This window comes from Oncorhynchus kisutch, linkage group LG17, assembly GCF_002021735.2.
Source record: "Oncorhynchus kisutch isolate 150728-3 linkage group LG17, Okis_V2, whole genome shotgun sequence".
NCBI lineage: Eukaryota > Metazoa > Chordata > Actinopteri > Salmoniformes > Salmonidae > Oncorhynchus > Oncorhynchus kisutch.
In genome coordinates this window covers 77,323,853-77,339,444 of record NC_034190.2, presented here as the reverse complement: position 1 = coordinate 77,339,444, position 15,592 = coordinate 77,323,853, and the positions used below count along the sequence as shown (strand labels likewise).

Below are 15,592 nucleotides of genomic sequence, written 5' to 3'. Positions count from 1 at the left end.
TTAATGTGGTGACTGTGTCTTGTTGATTGATGGTGGTGTTAGTGTGGTGACTGACTGGTGACTATGTCTTGTTGATTGATGGTGGTGTTAATGTGGTGACTGACTGGTGACTGTGTGTCTTGTTGATTGATAGTAGTGTTAATGTGGTGACTGTCTTGTTGATTGATAGTAGTGTTAATGTGTTGATTTGATAGTAGTGTTAATGTGGTGACTGTGTCTTGTTGATTGATGGTGGTGTTAGTGTGGTGACTGTCTTGTTGATTGATAGTAGTTTTATAATGGTGACTGTCTTGTTGATTGATAGTAGTGTTAATGTGGTGACTGTCTTGTTGATTGATAGTAGTGTTAATGTGTTGATTGATAGTAGTGTTAATGTGTTGATTGATAGTAGTGTTAATGTGTTGATTGATAGTAGTGTTAATGTGGTGACTGTCTTGTTGATTAATAGTGGTGTTAATGTGGTGACTGACTGGTGACTGTGTGTGTCTTGTTGATTGTTGGTAGTGTTAATGTGGTGACTGACTAATGTGTGTGTATCGTCTTCTCTTCTTCTCTGCTAGGTGACATCACACAGAAGGGCTATGAGAAGAAACGAGCCAAGCTGCTGGGCCCCTTCCTCCCTCAGATCACCAGTAAGACACATTTCTTCCTCCTCTTCTTTCTCCTTTCATATTCCCCTTCCTCCCTCAGATCACCAGTAAGACACATTTCTTCCTCCTCTTCTTTCTCCTTTCATATTCCCCTTCCTCCCTCAGATCACCAGTAAGACACATTTCTTCCTCCTCTTATTTCTCCTTTCATATTCCTCTTCCTCCCTCAGATCACCAGTAAGACACATTTCTTCCTCCCCTTCTTTCTCCTTTCATATTCCTCTTCCTCCCTCAGATCACCAGTTTGTACTTTTTCCATCTCTTATTCTTTCCGTCTTATTCCTTCCCCTTCTCATCTTTCACTTCTCTCCTCTTCCTTCTTCTCTCTACTTCTTCTCTTCTTTCTCCTCTTCTTTCTCCTCTTCCCTTTTCTCTCGACTTCTTCTCTCGACTTCTCTTCTCTCGACTTCTCCTTTTCATTCTTCTCTCGACTTCTTCTCTCGACTTCTACTCTTCTCTCCTCTCGAGTTCTTCTCCTCTTCTCTCTACTTCTCTTCTTTCTCCTCTTCCTTCTTCTCTCTACTTCTCCTCTTCTCTCTACTTCTCTTCTTTCTCCTCTTCTCTCTACTTCTCTTCTTTCTCCTCTTCTCTCTACTTCTCTTCTTTCTCCTCTTCTCTCTACTTCTCTTCTTTCTCCTCTTCCTTCTTCTCTCTACTTCTCCTCTTCGCTCTACTTCTCCTCTTCTCTTCTCTCCTCTCTACTTCTCTCTCTTCTCTCTACTTCTCTCTCTTCTCTCTACTTCTCCTCTTCCTTCTCTCTACTTCTCCTCTTCGCTCTACTTCTCCTCTTCTCTCTACTTCTCTCTCCTCTTCTCTCTACTTCTCCTCTTCCTTCTCTCTACTTCTTCTCTTCTCTTCCTTCTCTCTACTTCTCATGTTCCCTCTTCCTTCTCCTATTCCTTCTCCTCTTCTCCCTTCCTTCTACTCTGACTCCTCTTGACATTTATAATCCATGTGTCTCCTTACTGGGGCAGGTGACATAGAAGCATAGAGTTTTCAGCCTAACCCCAGACTCCAACACATGCCTTTTCAATTGAACTGACGGCAATGACCAAGCTCATCAACTATGTCAGTTTTGCACCAACAAGTCAAATCCAATTTATTTATAAAGCTGTTCTTATGTCAGCTTATATCTCAAAGTGCTGTACAGAAACCCAGCCTAAATCCCCAAACAGCAAGCAATGCAGGTGTAGAAGCACAGTGGCTAGGAAAAACTCCCTAGAAAGGCCAGAACCTAGGAAGAAACCTGGAGAGGAACCAGGCTTTGAGGGGTGGCCAGTCCTCTTCTGGCTGTGCCGGGTGGAGATTATAACAGTACATGGCCAAGATGTTCATAGATGACCAGCAGGGTCAAATAATAATAATCACAGTGGTTGTCGAGGGTGCAACAGGTCAGCACCTCAGGAGTAAATGTCAGTTTTTCATAGCCGATCATTCAGAGTATCTCTACCGCACCTGCTGTCTCTAGAGAGTTGAAAACAGCAGGTCTGGGACAGGTAGCATGTCCGGTGAACAGGCCAGGGTTCCATAGCCGCAGGCAGAACAGTTGAAACTGGAGCAGCAGCACGGCCATGTGGACTGGGGACAGCAAGGAGTCATCGGGCCTGGTAGTTCTGAGGCATGGTCCTAGGGCTCAGGTCCTCCGAGAGAGAGAATTAGAGAGCATACTTAAATTCACACAGGACACCGGATAAGACAGGAGAAATACTCCAGATATAACAGACTGACCCTAGCCCCCCAACATATAAATTACTGCAGCATAAATACTGGAGGCTGAGACAGGAGGGGTCAGGAGACACTGTGGCCCCATCCGACGATGCCCCCAGACATTGCCAAACAGGCAGGATATAACCCCACCCACTTTGCCAAAGCACAGCCCCCACACCACTGGAGGGATATCTTCAACCACCAACTTACCATCCTGAGACAAGGCAGAGTATATCCCACAAAGATCTCCACGGCACAACCCAAGGGGGGGCACCAACCCAGACAGGAAGATCACGTCAGTGACTCAACCCACTCAAGTGACGCACCCCTCCTAGGGACGGAATGGAAGAGCACCAGTAAGCCTGTGACTCAGCCCCTGTGATAGGGTTAGAGGCAGAGAATCCCAGTGGAGAGAGGGGAACCTGCCAGGCAGAGACAGCAAGGGGGGTTCGTTGCTCCAGTGCCTTTCCATTCACCTTCACACTCCTGGGCCAGACTACACTCAATCATATGACCCACTGAAGAGATGAGTCTTCAATAAAGACTTAAAAGTCATTTTTATGGGGAAAGAATGCACACAGAAACCAAAACTGTTCCACAAATAGTGTGTAGGCCTAACTGTACTGATCCCCCCCCCCCATCCATTAAGGTGACAGTGGACGTGATTGTTTTCCTAAATCTTTTCGACCTCCCTCTGTCTGTTCCAGTGGCGATGGGAGTGTTCATGGCTCTCTGCTGCACTCTGGTGGTGGATGAAGTAACAGCGTCATCATTCTTGTTTACAATGACACACTCAAACGTGTATTAAATGCAACTAGCCTAGTGTTCCTTGAACACCATTCACTTCAAACTTCAAATTTATAGGTATGGTAGTTAGTCACTAGCTGGGGTGTAGCGTACCATTGTTACCCCTCTTGCTCTAATCTGGTCAGTTCCAGTCAGTGCCCATGGAAAGCCCTGAGTCAGCCAACAGACTACCACTGGAGGATGTCCATGGAAAGCCCTGAGTCAGCCAACAGACTACCACTGGAGGATGTCCATAGAAAGCCCTGAGTCAGCCAACAGTCTACCACTGGAGGATGGACATGGAAAGCCCTGAGTCAGCCAACAGTCTACCACTGGAGGATGTCCATAGAAAGCCCTGAGTCAGCCAACAGTCTACCACTGTAGGATGGACATGGAAAGCCCTGAGTCAGCCAACAGTCTACCACTGGAGGATGTCCATGTCCACTGTGTGTCAATTTGTGGTGTGGCCAAATAAACTCCTGTCTACTGGGGAACCCTGCTCTAGTGCATTACATATCAAACGGTTGCTTAACTACCTGGAAAATGACTCCAGGAAAATCCCAAGCTTCTCAAGGTGTGGCACCATCTGATGTTGCTTCCGTGTGGAACGTTGGCGATGTGGAACGTTGGTGATGTGCTCTGGTCGTCAGAGCTGGCATTTGAATGCTTTGAACCTGAAAGGTCACCTCCTGCTTGTTCTGTCTGCGCCTCGGAGCTTTCATCTCTGTGTGTGTGTGTGTGTGTGTGTTAGAGCCAGGTGCTGACCATCCTCTCTCTCTGTCCAGGTGTGGTACTGGCTCTCCCAGACATCCAGCAGCAGGCGTCCTCTGGCCCATCCAGTGGTGAACCCAGCCGTGACTGTAGCCCTGCCAGTCCTGAGGCCCCTGGCCCCTCGTCTTCCTCTGGGGGGCGTAGAAACCGCAGCGGTGGGACCAGGGACGACCGTTACAGATCAGGTACACAGAGACATACACACATTGTACATTCATACAACCCTTTTGGAGCTCACTGTATCTACCTCCATCACTCCAGTATCCCTGTCACCTTACCCCTATACATATCTACCTCCATCACTCCAGTATCCCTGTCACCTTACCCCTATACATATCTACCTCCATCACTCCAGTGTCCCTGTCACCTTACCCCTATACATATCTACCTCCATCACTCCAGTGTCCCTGTCACCTTACCCCTATACATATCTACCTCCATCACTCCAGTATCCCTGTCACCTTACCCCTATACATATCTACCTCCATCACTCCAGTATCCCTGTCACCTTACCCCTATACATATCTACCTCCATCACTCCAGTGTCCCTGTCACCTTACCCCTATACATATCTACCTCCATCACTCCAGTGTCCCTGTCACCTTACCCCTATACATATCTACCTCCATCACTCCAGTATCCCTGTCACCTTACCCCTATACATATCTACCTCCATCACTCCAGTGTCCCTGTCACCTTACCCCTATACATATCTACCTCCATCACTCCAGTGTCCCTGTCACCTTACCCCTATACATATCTACCTCCATCACTCCAGTGTCCCTGTCACCTTACCCCTATACATATCTACCTCCATCACTCCAGTATCCCTGTCACCTTACCCCTATACATATCTACCTCCATCACTCCAGTGTCCCTGTCACCTTACCCCTATACATATCTACCTCCATCACTCCAGTATCCCTGTCACCTTACCCCTATACATATCTACCTCCATCACTCCAGTATCCCTGTCACCTTACCCCTATACATATCTACCTCCATCACTCCAGTGTCCCTGTCACCTTACCCCTATACATATCTACCTCCATCACTCCAGTGTCCCTGTCACCTTACCCCTATACATATCTACCTCCATCACTCCAGTATCCCTGTCACCTTACCCCTATACATATCTACCTCCATCACTCCAGTGTCCCTGTCACCTTACCCCTATACATATCTACCTCCATCACTCCAGTGTCCCTGTCACCTTACCCCTATACATATCTACCTCCATCACTCCAGTGTCCCTGTCACCTTACCCCTATACATATCTACCTCCATCACTCCAGTATCCCTGTCACCTTACCCCTATACATATCTACCTCCATCACTCCAGTGTCCCTGTCACCTTACCCCTATACATATCTACCTCCATCACTCCAGTGTCCCTGTCACCTTACCTCTATACATATCTACCTCCATCACTCCAGTGTCCCTGTCACCTTACCCCTATACATATCTACCTCCATCACTCCAGTGTCCCTGTCACCTTACCTCTATACATATCTACCTCCATCACTCCAGTGTCCCTGTCACCTTACCCCTATACATATCTACCTCCATCACTCCAGTATCCCTGTCACCTTACCCCTATACATATCTACCTCCATCACTCCAGTGTCCCTGTCACCTTACCCCTATACATATCTACCTCCATCACTCCAGTGTCCCTGTCACCTTACCTCTATACATATCTACCTCCATCACTCCAGTGTCCCTGTCACCTTACCCCTATACATATCTACCTCCATCACTCCAGTGTCCCTGTCACCTTACCCCTATACATATCTACCTCCATCACTCCAGTATCCCTGTCACCTTACCCCTATACATATCTACCTCCATCACTCCAGTGTCCCTGTCACCTTACCCCTATACATATCTACCTCCATCACTCCAGTGTCCCTGTCACCTTACCTCTATACATATCTACCTCCATCACTCCAGTGTCCCTGTCACCTTACCCCTATACATATCTACCTCCATCACTCCAGTATCCCTGTCACCTTACCTCTATACATATCTACCTCCATCACTCCAGTGTCCCTGTCACCTTACCTCTATACATATCTACCTCCATCACTCCAGTGTCCCTGTCACCTTACCTCTATACATATCTACCTCCATCACTCCAGTGTCCCTGTCACCTTACCTCTATACATATCTACCTCCATCACTCCAGTATCCCTGTCACCTTACCCCTATACATATCTACCTCCATCACTCCAGTGTCCCTGTCACCTTACCTCTATACATATCTACCTCCATCACTCCAGTATCCCTGTCACCTTACCTCTATACATATCTACCTCCATCACTCCAGTGTCCCTGTCACCTTACCTCTATACATATCTACCTCCATCACTCCAGTATCCCTGTCACCTTACCCCTATACATATCTACCTCCATCACTCCAGTGTCCCTGTCACCTTACCTCTATACATATCTACCTCCATCACTCCAGTATCCCTGTCACCTTACCTCTATACATATCTACCTCCATCACTCCAGTGTCCCTGTCACCTTACCCCTATACATATCTACCTCCATCACTCCAGTATCCCTGTCACCTTACCTCTATACATATCTACCTCCATCACTCCAGTGTCCCTGTCACCTTACCTCTATACATATCTACCTCCATCACTCCAGTGTCCCTGTCACCTTACCCCTATACATATCTACCTCCATCACTCCAGTATCCCTGTCACCTTACCCCTATACATATCTACCTCCATCACTCCAGTATCCCTGTCACCTTACCCCTATACATATCTACCTCCATCACTCCAGTATCCCTGTCACCTTACCCCTATACATATCTACCTCCATCACTCCAGTGTGCCTGTCACCTTACCCCTATACATATCTACCTCCATCACTCCAGTGTCCCTGTCACCTTACCCCTATACATATCTACCTCCATCACTCCAGTGTCCCTGTCACCTTACCTCTATACATATCTACCTCCATCACTCCAGTGTCCCTGTCACCTTACCTCTATACATATCTACCTCCATCACTCCAGTGTCCCTGTCACCTTACCCCTATACATATCTACCTCCATCACTCCAGTATCCCTGTCACCTTACCTCTATACATATCTACCTCCATCACTCCAGTGTCCCTGTCACCTTACCTCTATACATATCTACCTCCATCACTCCAGTGTCCCTGTCACCTTACCTCTATACATATCTACCTCCATCACTCCAGTATCCCTGTCACCTTACCTCTATACATATCTACCTCCATCACTCCAGTGTCCCTGTCACCTTACCTCTATACATATCTATCTCCATCACTCCAGTGTCCCTGTCACCTTACCCCTATACATATCTACCTCCATCACTCCAGTGTCCCTGTCACCTTACCCCTATACATATCTACCTCCATCACTCCAGTGTCCCTGTCACCTTACCCCTATACATATCTACCTCCATCACTCCAGTATCCCTGTCACCTTACCTCTATACATATCTACCTCCATCACTCCAGTGTCCCTGTCACCTTACCTCTATACATATCTACCTCCATCACTCCAGTGTCCCTGTCACCTTACCCCTATACATATCTACCTCCATCACTCCAGTGTCCCTGTCACCTTACCTCTATACATATCTACCTCCATCACTCCAGTGTCCCTGTCACCTTACCCCTATACATATCTACCTCCATCACTCCAGTGTCCCTGTCACCTTACCTCTATACATATCTACCTCCATCACTCCAGTGTCCCTGTCACCTTACCCCTATACATATCTACCTCCATCACTCCAGTGTCCCTGTCACCTTACCTCTATACATATCTACCTCCATCACTCCAGTGTCCCTGTCACCTTACCCCTATACATATCTACCTCCATCACTCCAGTGTCCCTGTCACCTTACCCCTATACATATCTACCTCCATCACTCCAGTATCCCTGTCACCTTACCCCTATACATATCTACCTCCATCACTCCAGTGTCCCTGCACATTGTAAAACTGGTTCTTATGTTATATTTCTATGTGTTTTTATTCTACTTCATGTTATTTTTAGATCTACATGGATATTGATGACTGTTTTGTTGGGTTCAGAGCTAGCAAGAAAGGCATTTTACTGTACTTGTGCACGTGCCATAACTTGAAACATATTCTGATTCAGAAAACTGGCCATTCATTAAGCAGGAAACGATCCATAGTGTACAGAGGAAATGACATCCAACAACAACAAGGATGTTTACACGCCAAGGAGACTGAATAAGGAATACACACACTGAACACACATGCCTAACACACGCTGAACACACACACACACACACTGAACACACACACACACGCTGAACACACACACACACGCTGAACACACATGCTCAATACACACACATGCTGAACACACACACACGCCCTACACACACGCTGGACACACTCACACACGCTGGACACACTCACACACGCTGGACACACTCACACACGCTGGACACACTCACACACGCTGGACACACGCTACACACACACACTACACACGCTACACACACACACACACGCTGAACACACACACACACGCTACACACACACACTGAACACACACGCCGAACACACACACACACACGCCGAACACACACACACACACGCCCTACACACACACTGGACACACTCACACACGCTGGACACACTCACACACGCTGGACACACTCACACACGCTGGACACACTCACACACGCTGGACACACACACACACACGCTGAACACACACACGCGCTGAACACACACACGCGCTGAACACACACGCGCTGAACACACACACGCTGAACACACACATATGCTGAACACACACGCGCTGAACACACACACTCACACACATGCACACTGAACACACACTGACACACAGATGCTGATAACACTGAACACACACACACACTGGACACACATACACACTGAACACACTGGACACACACACACTGAACCCACACATGCACGCTGGGCACGCACACAGATCTCTACCATCATGCATGGCATCACAGCAGGAGTGTGTGGAGGCTGGTGCCTGGCTTAGAGATTGTGCTTGGTTCTGATTGTGACCAAGGAGTCTAGTGGATAATAGTTGGTGCAGTGACTGTCCTGCTGTTCCTTTCCTCCATCCTTGTTTTTCTGTCTGCCCTCTCTTTCTAATCTCTTGTTCCTGTTCTCATTTTGTCTCTCTCTCTCTCTCTGTCAGATATCCACACGGAGGCAGTACAGGCAGCGTTGGCCAAACACAAGGAGGAGAAGATGGCACTGCCCATGCCCACCAAGCGCCGCTCAGCCTTCGTCCAGTCACCCGCAGAAGACTGCACCCCTCCAGGTCACTATATCATAGAGTTGAAACTATGTTCTATGTAGGATTTCAAAATTCCACAAACTTTCCCAAAATGTTCCAGATATCCTGGTTTGGAAGATTCCTGGAATTTCAAGGTAATAAGCAGGAAATCTGGGAATCCTCCAACCAGGAGTTTTGGGGAAACCATGTAGTTTTGAGAAAGTTACCGGAGTTGTTCAACCCTAGGCATATGTTTAAGTAGTACTCTGTGGTGGTCGATAACTAGGTATATGTTTGAGTAGTACTCTGTGGTGGTCGATAACTAGGTATATATTTGAGTAGTACTCTGTGGTGGTCGATAACTAGGTATATGTTTGAGTAGTACTCTGTGGTGGTCGATAACTAGGTATATATTTGAGTAGTACTCTGTGGTGGTCGATAACTAGTTATATGTTTGAGTAGTACTCTGTGGTGGTCGATCCCTAGGCATATGTTTGAGTAGTACTCTGTGGTGGTCGATAACTAGGTATATATTTGAGTAGTACTCTGTGGGGGTCGATAACTAGTTATATGTTTGAGTAGTACTCTGTGGTGGTCGATCCCTAGGCATATGTTTGAGTAGTACTCTGTGGTGGTCGATAACTAGTTATATGTTTGAGTAGTACTCTGTGGTGGTCGATAACTAGGTATATGTTTGAGTAGTACTCTGTGGTGGTCGATCCCTAGGCATATGTTTGAGTAGTACTCTGTGGTGGTCGATAACTAGGTATATATTTGAGTAGTACTCTGTGGGGGTCGATAACTAGTTTTATGTTTGAGTAGTACTCTGTGGTGGTCGATCCCTAGGCATATGTTTGAGTAGTACTCTGTGGTGGTCGATAACTAGGTATATATTTGAGTAGTACTCTGTGGTGTTTGATAACTAGTTATATGTTTGAGTAGTACTCTGTGGTGGTCAATCCCTAGGTATATGTTTGAGTAGTACTCTGGTGGTTGATAACTAACCCTGGTCCTGAAGAGCTACATTTCAGGGTTTAGTTTCAGACCAGCATTAACACACCTGCGTCCTCAGTCTTGATGATCAGTAACAACTTTTGATGAGTTGGTTTAGGTGTGAGTCGGGACAAAGCCTGCACGTCCTGTCAGGACCAGGGTTGGGCTATCACCGCTTTAACCCTACAACAGGAGGTTCCACTGTTCCCCGTTCACTAACAATGTAACCCACCTGGGGGATCCACTGTTCCCCGTTCACTAACAATGTAACCCACCTGGGGGATCCACTGTTCCCCGTTCACTAACAATGTAACCCACCTGGGGGATCCACTGTTCCCTGTTTACTAACAATGTAACCCACCTGGGGGTTCCACTATTCCCTGTTCACTAACAATGTAACCCACCTGGGGGATCCACTGTTCCCTGTTCACTAACAATGTAACCCTCCTGGGGGATCCATTGTTCCCCGTTCACTAACAATGTAGCCCACCTGGGGGATCCACTGTTCCCTGTTCACTAACAATGTAACCCACCTGGGGGTTCCACTGTTTACTAACAATGTAACCCAATGTATAATTTTCAGTCGGGATTTTAGAAAAACCTACTCCGCTGATTCATATCTACTTTACTTGACTGACTTCATCAGGAAAGAGATTGACGAGGGAAATCTCTGTGGAATGGTACTGCTTGACCTACAGAAGGCCTTTGATACAGTTAACCACTGTCTCCTAATCTCCAAACTGGAGGAACTGGGGTTAAGCAGCAGCCTTCTAGGCTGGGTAAAGTCCTATTTATCAGGAAGGGAGCAAGTAGTAGAGGTTAATGGTTCACTGTCTCAGGCAAAACCAATGAGTTGTGGCGTTCCGCAGGGGAGCGTGCTTGGGCCTCTGCTGTTTTTATTGTATATTAATGATCTGAAAGATGCTTGTTCTTGCCATCTTTTTTTCTTTATGTGGATGACTCTACACTTCTGGTGTCTCACAAATGTAAAACTATGTTGGAGAGCATACTTAGCACAGAGCTGACTAACATTAGCAAATGGCTTGGAGATAATAAGCGATCTCTGCAATTATTTTTGGATCCAGACCTAAATTGTGTAGGTCGTCTGAAATCAGAGTGTAGTTAGGGGGTGAGGTGCTGACTACTAAAACCTCTGTTAGCTACTTGGGATGTATCCTTGTTGGAATCTTGGGAGGTGTGAGTATGGCCAATAAGGTGCTAGGGAAGGTTAATGACAGGACTAAGTTTTTGGCTTGAAAGTCCAAGCTGCTTGATAAGGACTCCTTGAAAGCGCTAGCCACTGCCCTCATTCAATGCCATTTTGACTATGCTAGTACTTCCTGGTTTGGGGGCTTATCTAAACGTATGAAGGGGAAGCTCCAGATGGCCCAGAATAAGCGGATCAGGGCACAGCTTTGAAGCTATTGAAGGTGTCCCAGATTAGACTAGGTTTGGTTTACAGGAGTATTTATGGTCCTGCGCCCAGATATCTAAGTGATTATTTTCCTCGTGTAAGTGATGCACACAATCACAGCACCAGATCAGGTGTTGCTGAGGTGTGCTTATACAGGTTCAGGAGTAATCCTGGGAAAGGTACTGTCTAGTATACTGGAGACTCAGAATGGAATGAGTTGCCTCTGCCTATAAAAACAACGTCATCTCTGGGCAGTTCTAAAAATAAAGTTAAAATATATTTGATGTCTTCTGTGCCCATATGAATAACCCCTATGATGTAACTGGAATGATGAGATGTTCTTCTTCTATGTTTTTGATGAGATAGATGTTCTTCTTCTATGTTTTTGATAAGATAATGTTCTTCTATGTTTTTGATGAGATAGATGTTCTTCTATGTTTTTGATGAGATAGATGTTCTTCTTCTATGTTTTTGTTGAGATAGATGTTCTTCTTCTATGTTTTTGATGAGAGATCTTCTATGTTTTTGATGAGATAGATGTTCTTCTATGTTTTTGATAAGAGATCTTCTTCTTCTATGTTTTTGATAAGAGATAGATGTTCTTCTATGTTTTTGATGAGATGTTCTTCTATGTTTTTGATAAGATAGATGTTCTTCTTCTATGTTTTTGATAAGATAATGTTCTTCTTCTATGTTTTTGATGAGATAGATGTTCTTCTTCTATGTTTTTGATAAGATAGATGTTCTTCTATGTTTTTGTTGCGATAGATGTTCTTCTATGTTTTTGATAAGATAATGTTCTTCTATGTTTTTGATGAGATAGATCTTCTTCTTCTATGTTTTTGATGAGATAGATGTTCTTCTTCTATGTTTTTGATGAGATAGATCTTCTTCTTCTATGTTTTTGATGAGATAGATCTTCTTCTTCTATGTTTTTGATGAGATAGATCTTCTTCTATGTTTTTGATGAGATAGATGTTCTTCTTCTATGTTTTTGATAAGATAATGTTCTTCTATGTTTTTGATGAGATAGATGTTCTTCTTCTATGTTTTTGATGAGATAGATCTTCTTCTTCTATGTTTTTGATGAGATAGATCTTCTTCTTCTATGTTTTTGATGAGATAGATGTTCTTCTTCTATGTTTTTGATGAGATAGATCTTCTTCTATGTTTTTGTTTTATTATTTCACTGCCATACTGTGTTGGATCTTGTCTAGTCATCTTGTCTCAAAAGGACCACAATGGAAATAAGTCCCAGACTTTGTGTGTTATCCTTGATGATTTTATTCATGTGCATATATGGCTTTACGTTTTATGTGTGCTTGTTTTTTTAAATGGTTGAATGAATAAACTAAACACCTGGTGGGTGCCACGGCAGCTATTTTGCGCAACTGATCTCACCACACATCACAAATGTGGTTCTGTCTCCCTGTCAGACACATCGTCAGCATCTGAGGACGAGGGTTCCCTGCGTCGCCAGGCAGCTCTGAGTGCAGTGCTGGCCCAGAGCCTCCAGAGCCCAGACTACTGGATCAACCGTTCAGTGCAGAGTTCCTCCTCCACCTCCTCCTCCACCTCCTCCACCCTGTCCCACGGAGAGAATAAGACCCCCACTTCCGCGCTGGCCGACATACTGGCGAGCACACGCATAGGTGCGACACACACACACTCTGCAAACACACACACACACACACAACCCGCACGTGCATGGGTAAGACACACACCCTACAAACGCACACACGCGTAGGTAAGACAAACACAGCCAAGCATGCATAGGTTAACCCACACACCTAACATCCTGCAAATACACAGGTTTGGATGACCGACTACCCTGGTTTAGGTGTCCTATAGAATAGAGCTAAAGTCAACCATCTGAGTGTCTAACTCCCCTCTCCACCTCTTTCCTCCAGAGAACAGTGTCCCCCCAGACGTGACATCCTCAACCCCTGAGAGGCGTTCAAGGGTGGACCTGCCCCCCAATGCTATGCCCAGGGGGATGCCCCGAGGACAGAGCCGCACCAGCATGCTGGATACCACCGCTGACGGTATGCGCGCGCACACACACACACACACACACTGTATAACACACCGCAGAACAGCGACACGCTTGTAGAACACACTGCAGAACAGCATCGCGCTGGTACAACACACCGCAGAACAGCATCACGCTGGTACAACACACCGCAGAACAGCATCACGCTGGTACAACACACCGCAGAACAGCATCACGCTGGTACAACACACCGCAGAACAGCATCACTCTGGTACAACACACCGCAGAACAGCATCACGCTGGTACAACACACCGCAGAACAGCATCACGCTGGTACAACACACCGCAGAACAGCATCACGCTGGTACAACACACCGCAGAACAGCATCACGCTGGTACAACACACCGCAGAACAGCATCACGCTGGTACAACACACCGCAGAACAGCATCACGCTGGTACAACACACCGCAGAACAGCATCACGCTGGTACAACACACCGCAGAACAGCATCACGCTGGTACAACACACCGCAGAACAGCATCACGCTGGTACAACACACTGCAGAACGTTTTTAAATGAATGTGATCTGTTTTTTCTCAGAGATAATGGTACATTGACTAAACAACATTAAATGAATCTCATCCTCATTCCAGTTGTGTTGAGAATGCTGCTAACATTCTATATTTAGTTCTTTTTTGGGGTGATCTGTTTTTCTGTCGTACGTGTCATGTCTTTCATTACAAAAGGAAACAGAAAAGGTCATATGAATCCAACTGTGAGGGGGAGGGGTCTGGGGAGGGGCGATGGAGTCGTCTGTCCTGTCTGTTTGTTTACTCTTCACAGAGAGAAATACCCTTCTGTTTTTGACCCCAAGTTTAGTTCTACTATATCTACCTGTGCTGCTTTCAAAGCACAGGCCATGTTGACCCTTTACTGTGTGTGTGTGTGTGTGTGTGTGTGTGTGTGTGTGTGTGCAGTTATGCGCATGCTTGTGTTTGTGTCTCTGTATGATCGTGACTGAGTGTGTGTGTCTATGCTCACTTGTCTATGATCATGTGTGTAATTCCCTGCCTCGGTCCTGCCTCTACCTCGGTCCTGCCTCTACCTCGGTCCTGCCTCTGTCCTGCCTCTACCTCCGTGTCCAGGTGTACCAGTAAACAGCCGTGTTTCCACTAAGATCCAGCAGCTACTCAACACTCTGAAACGGCCCAAGAGACCTCCGCTCAGTGACTTCTTCCTGGACGACTCAGAGGAGATCGTAGAGGGTAAGATGCAAAGGACCCACTCCAGTACTTCAGAAAATATTCCAACATTCCCAGAGGTGTAAAAGTACTTTAAAGTACTACTTAAGTAGTTTTTTTTGTGGTATCTGTACTTTACTATTTATATTTTTGGCAACTTTTATTTTTTACTTCACTACATTCCTATAGAAAATAATGTACTTTTTACTCCATACATTTTCCCTGACACCCAAAGTACTCGTTACATTTTGACAGGAAAATGGTCCAATTCACACACTTATCAAGAGAACATCCCTGGTCATCCCTACTGCCTCTGATCTGGTGGACTCACTAAACACAAACACTTTGTTTGTAAATGGTGTCTGAGTGTTGGAGTTTGCCCCTGAATATCCATCAATAAAAATAAAAATAAATCAAATTGAGCCTTCTGGTTTACTTAATATAATGAAGTTGAAATGATTTATACTTTTACTTATGATACTTAAGTACATTTTAGCAATTCCCATGTACTTTTGATATTTATATTTAAAGTATATTCCTGAAAATGATGTAGTAAGTGGAAAGTAGATATTTGTCTCTTTTTATTAGTCTTCATTAAACCAGTAGAAAACTCCACTTTACTCTTGTTTTTTTATACTCTTTCCTTTTCTTCCCCATTTTCTTCTCCCATGCCTTATTCTTTCCTCCTTCCATCCCTCTTTCCTATCCATCCCGTCCCTGTGATCTTCTCCTACTCCCCTCTCCGTA

General features: G+C 45.6%; 1 protein-coding gene across 2 annotated transcripts in view; it reads left to right on the top strand.

Annotated features, from left to right (window-relative positions):
- LOC109907080 (disco-interacting protein 2 homolog B-A) overlaps positions 1-15,592 on the top strand; it is an 88,760-nt gene that overhangs the window by 39,808 nt on the left and 33,360 nt on the right. For both annotated transcript variants that reach the window (XM_031794669.1, XM_031794670.1), the window contains exons 2-7: positions 561-632; positions 3,929-4,099; positions 9,122-9,247; positions 13,046-13,261; positions 13,520-13,654; positions 14,750-14,869. In XM_031794669.1, coding sequence (XP_031650529.1) covers positions 561-632; positions 3,929-4,099; positions 9,122-9,247; positions 13,046-13,261; positions 13,520-13,654; positions 14,750-14,869 — 840 coding nt within the window. The remainder of the gene's footprint in view (positions 1-560; positions 633-3,928; positions 4,100-9,121; positions 9,248-13,045; positions 13,262-13,519; positions 13,655-14,749; positions 14,870-15,592) is intronic.